At 43.2% G+C, this 3,846-nt stretch overlaps 2 protein-coding genes across 2 annotated transcripts in view; one reads left to right on the forward strand and one right to left on the reverse strand.

Annotated features, from left to right (window-relative positions):
* Positions 1-1,910, reverse strand: part of LOC101855882 — a gene marked incomplete at its 5' end in the record, with an annotated part of 17,804 nt that extends 15,894 nt beyond the window's left edge. The window contains 1 exon segment of the mRNA XM_005102440.3: positions 1,892-1,910.
* Positions 1,911-2,248: 338 nt separating this feature from the next.
* Positions 2,249-3,846, forward strand: part of LOC101857730 (60S ribosomal protein L13a) — a gene marked incomplete in the record, with an annotated part of 40,056 nt that continues 38,458 nt past the window's right edge. Inside the window, 1 exon segment of the mRNA XM_013084882.2 lies at positions 2,249-2,342. Coding sequence (XP_012940336.1) covers positions 2,325-2,342 — 18 coding nt within the window.

Raw genomic sequence — 3,846 nt, forward strand, 5'->3', positions numbered from 1 at the left:
GAGTCAGTGGCTTGAACTATCTTCCGTATCGATGAGTTTCGCATGGTAAGATTTCACACTTGCGGCTGACTGCAGCGCATCAGCCATGCTCTGGTGATAGAAGATCGCTTAGATCGTTGATGCTTAGAACAGTAAGAACGCTGATATGCTTGAAATTGAAACACGGTAGGCCTTTCTAAGTAAACACAAAGACTATAAATTTGCGTGCTAAAATTGCCGTAAATACGTCCGGAGATCCCACTCCCCCCTCCCGGGCCCGATAAACAATGCGCAGAAGAGATAAGCAGCAGCATCATCGGAGCACTGCATCATCACATTACCGGTACACGTCTCCTTGAAAAACATCGCACCAAACGTAGTGCCAAGGCCAAGGTAGGTACACGATCTGTGGTGCCATGCGGTTGGCTATGTTTAGATCATAGTCACGTATTCGAAGGGGTATTCCGGTCTGACGTCACACAAGATGGCCGCCTTACCTAAAAATAGTTTGCGTCGTTCTACATTTAGTCGCATGTGTATGCATGTGTGTGCGGGTGTGTTTGTTTTCCTTTTTTCTTTTTAAATTATTTTTTTGGGTCACAGAGTACAGACTCACTCGATCGCAATTTAACTAGAACGCCGCATTAAATGTCACAGACTCACTCTGTCGCAATGATCCCTGCGTTAGTTGTCACAGCGTCACTCTGTCACAATTAAGGCCACCTCTATTCTCACCCGGAGTGAGAATAGTGCAGGCGAGTCTTGTGGCTATTCTCACCCGGTGCGCGTTCACCAAATTTTGCGTTCAACCTAAACCACAGAATTCTACACTGTGATAATAGAAAAATTGTAGAATTCTGTGCCGTGAACAAACATTCCATTACAACTGTAGCCTACTAAAAGCGTACAATTTTGTCTGTGGGCAGTGGAGAGAGAGAGAGAAAGAGAGAGAGGAGTAGCGCGAGAATTTCCGGGCAAAACAAAATGGCGACCCGCGTAGTTCGGCTCGATTCAAAAAGTTAAATAGCTGTAGCATCTTTGTAGACAACCAAATTAATTTACTTTTGTGTTTTAACATCATTTTTTAACTTTGTTTTGGTCAATTTGATCGTCCACACCGATAGACAGTATTCAGAAAGAGACAGAGAGAGAGAGAGAAGAGGGGAGGAGTTGATCTTGCGAGAACTTCCGGGCGGGTGAGAATAGCCACTTTCCACAATTAAAGCTACCATTCTTTGTCTTTTTATTCAGACTTCAGCCTTCAGCTTATTTTTATATATTAAGTTTACTTAAGGGATCCCCCATGCCCATTATTAAATTATTTTAGAGACCTTGAATCTAATAATAAAATAATAATAGATAGCATTTGTATAGCGCATATCCCCGCTCAACAGCAGGCTCTATGCGCTTTACACTATATTATTACCCCAGCAGACCATAGAACACTCCGAAACATTTTCAGCTTCCCGGGAAGCATACAGTGCAAGCAGCTGATTAAGCGCTCAAACACTAACAAACTGACAAGATCTTTCGCTGTCTATAGCCGGGTACCCATTCCCACCTGGGTGAAGTGAGGAAAATTCGTGTAAAGTGCCTTTCCCAAGGACACAACGTCGGGTCCCTGACGGGATTCGAACCCACGACCTTACGGTTGCGAGTCCGAGAGCCTAACCACTAGGCCACCGACGCCACAATCTAGATTCTAGATTATCTTTTTCTTTTTTTTTTTAATCAACAATCAAACAAACAATAAAAGTCAAAAGGCGACAACCAACAAACAACATTCACATTGATCTAGATCTAGATCTAGAATCTAGCTAGACTCTAGAATCTATCTGGAGTCTAGCTAGATTCTAGTTCTAGATCTAGAGTCTATGTCTAAAATAATAGAATATTAATAGCAGTTTTTTACCCAGAGATCCAGTCGACGCCTTTAATGACAATTTAGCGAAATCGGCGAAAGATGGCTCTGGCTCTGTCCTGAACACTAGAGATTTTAGATCTAGATCTAGATTCTAGATTCTAGATCTAGGCTAGTCTATCTAGGGGCTACGCAACTCGAGCGAAACGGTCAAGCCTACCCTATATTTTGACCGCACAGCGTTTCTTGATCATGAAGGCCCATAGAATTACTCCCTAGGCTATGCCTCTAGATCTATTGTGTATACATAGAATGTGAAGGCCTAAGTTTGTTTACTTTCGCCCATTGAAAATTTGGAATGCTGGCTGGATAGATTCGTATAATATATCACCGGGAGCACTTTTTGATTGAAAAAAATCCTTTTCCGGTTGGACTCCCTTCTCCCTCGTGGAAACCCCTCTCAACTTCCTTTTCTGAAGTGAACATGGGTTACACTAACCAGGTAATAACTGCTGCTCGATTAAAACGTAGATTGTGACACTAATTTCTGAGCACGAGTCTTAATTTTTCCCTAATTTTGTATGGAAAGTAACATGGTTCTCTATGGAATGCACACGGTTTACGTTTTATGTCACGTTTTCGTGAAAATCCTGAAAGTTGACTGTTCGCTAGATGTGGTCGAGAAGCACCTGATATCGATAATAACGGCAGGATATTCTGCTGTCGTGTTCTCCCATGCGATGCGTTTTGGCTTTCCCTGAAACCGCTCGCTGAGCAGTTCTGTCGAGAATGCATCGGAGGGATGTGTGTACGGCTTTATAATGGATGAACTCTATGTTAGAAACATGGCCACCTCTATTCTCACCCGGAGTGAGAATAGTGCAGGCGAGTCTTGTGGCTATTCTCACCCGGTGCGCGTTCACCCCTAAACCACAGAATTCTACACTGTGATAACAGAAAAATTGTAGAATTCTGTGCCGTGAACAAACGTTCCATTACAACTGTAGCCTACTAAAAGCGTACAATTTTGTCTGTGGGCAGTGGAGAGAGAAAGAGAGAGGAGTAGCGTAGCAATGCCAATCGCCCGCTGCGCCTTGTGCCGGAAATCGGCCTCCGCGCGAGGGGTATTTTTTGGGCCGCTCGGAATCAGAAGTGACTCTCTTCTAAGTTTAGTTACGGGAAAACTCCTGGACGAAAATAAATGAAACTCGGCAATCAACCAGAGGAAAGGTTAAACTAACGACATGCCAGCGTACAATCCCGAACGATTACTAGAGTAGGCCCGCATCACCGCGCTACTGTTTTGGTGCGCAACCCCCGGTCTCCTGCTTTGTTTTGGATAAGAACAGCGAAAACGAGGTCATTTTCTGTGAGCATGCGCAGAATGCAGCTTATTTCACTTTCGTTTTGGAGGTTCCTGTCAACACACGTGATTCTACGGTGTCGGAAAGTTTTGCCCCTTCATATTAATGGTTTTCGTAACCGGTATCGATCAATTTACTAAGCGCTTGAGTAGTCGATTATTTAGCACATCTAGCTAATCTAGCTCTAATGTATCGTAGAATGTATACTAGAATCGATAAATACTATCGCAGGCTGCTTCTTAATGCCCAGGAACGTGTTAGATAGGGTTGCGCACTGAAGAGGACCAAATTTGGGCCGTCCGTTTCGTGCGCAATATCGGCTTTTTTGCTATTTGGCATTGATAGTGTGGCTTCTAGGCCCTTTGTTTGTTTTACTTATTAAGTTATTTCTCTATGACCTGCATTGTGCACTGAAACAGACTGTTTTCCTTCCATTTGGATGCATTATATTGCCATTGGAAGATGATAAGTTAATGTATTCATGTCAAAATTAATTAATATGGAAATGTAATCTCCAAAATGTTCAATTTCTTCTTTTCATGTCTTTTTCTTCTTCTTTTTTGCCCTTTTCCTTAAAGAATACTAGAGTGCATAGCTCGTTACCGGCCGCCGCCTCATTATCGGCCGCTCTCAGCGCACGCG

This window comes from Aplysia californica, unplaced genomic scaffold (assembly GCF_000002075.1).
Source record: "Aplysia californica isolate F4 #8 unplaced genomic scaffold, AplCal3.0 scaffold00325, whole genome shotgun sequence".
NCBI classification, from domain to species: domain Eukaryota; kingdom Metazoa; phylum Mollusca; class Gastropoda; order Aplysiida; family Aplysiidae; genus Aplysia; species Aplysia californica.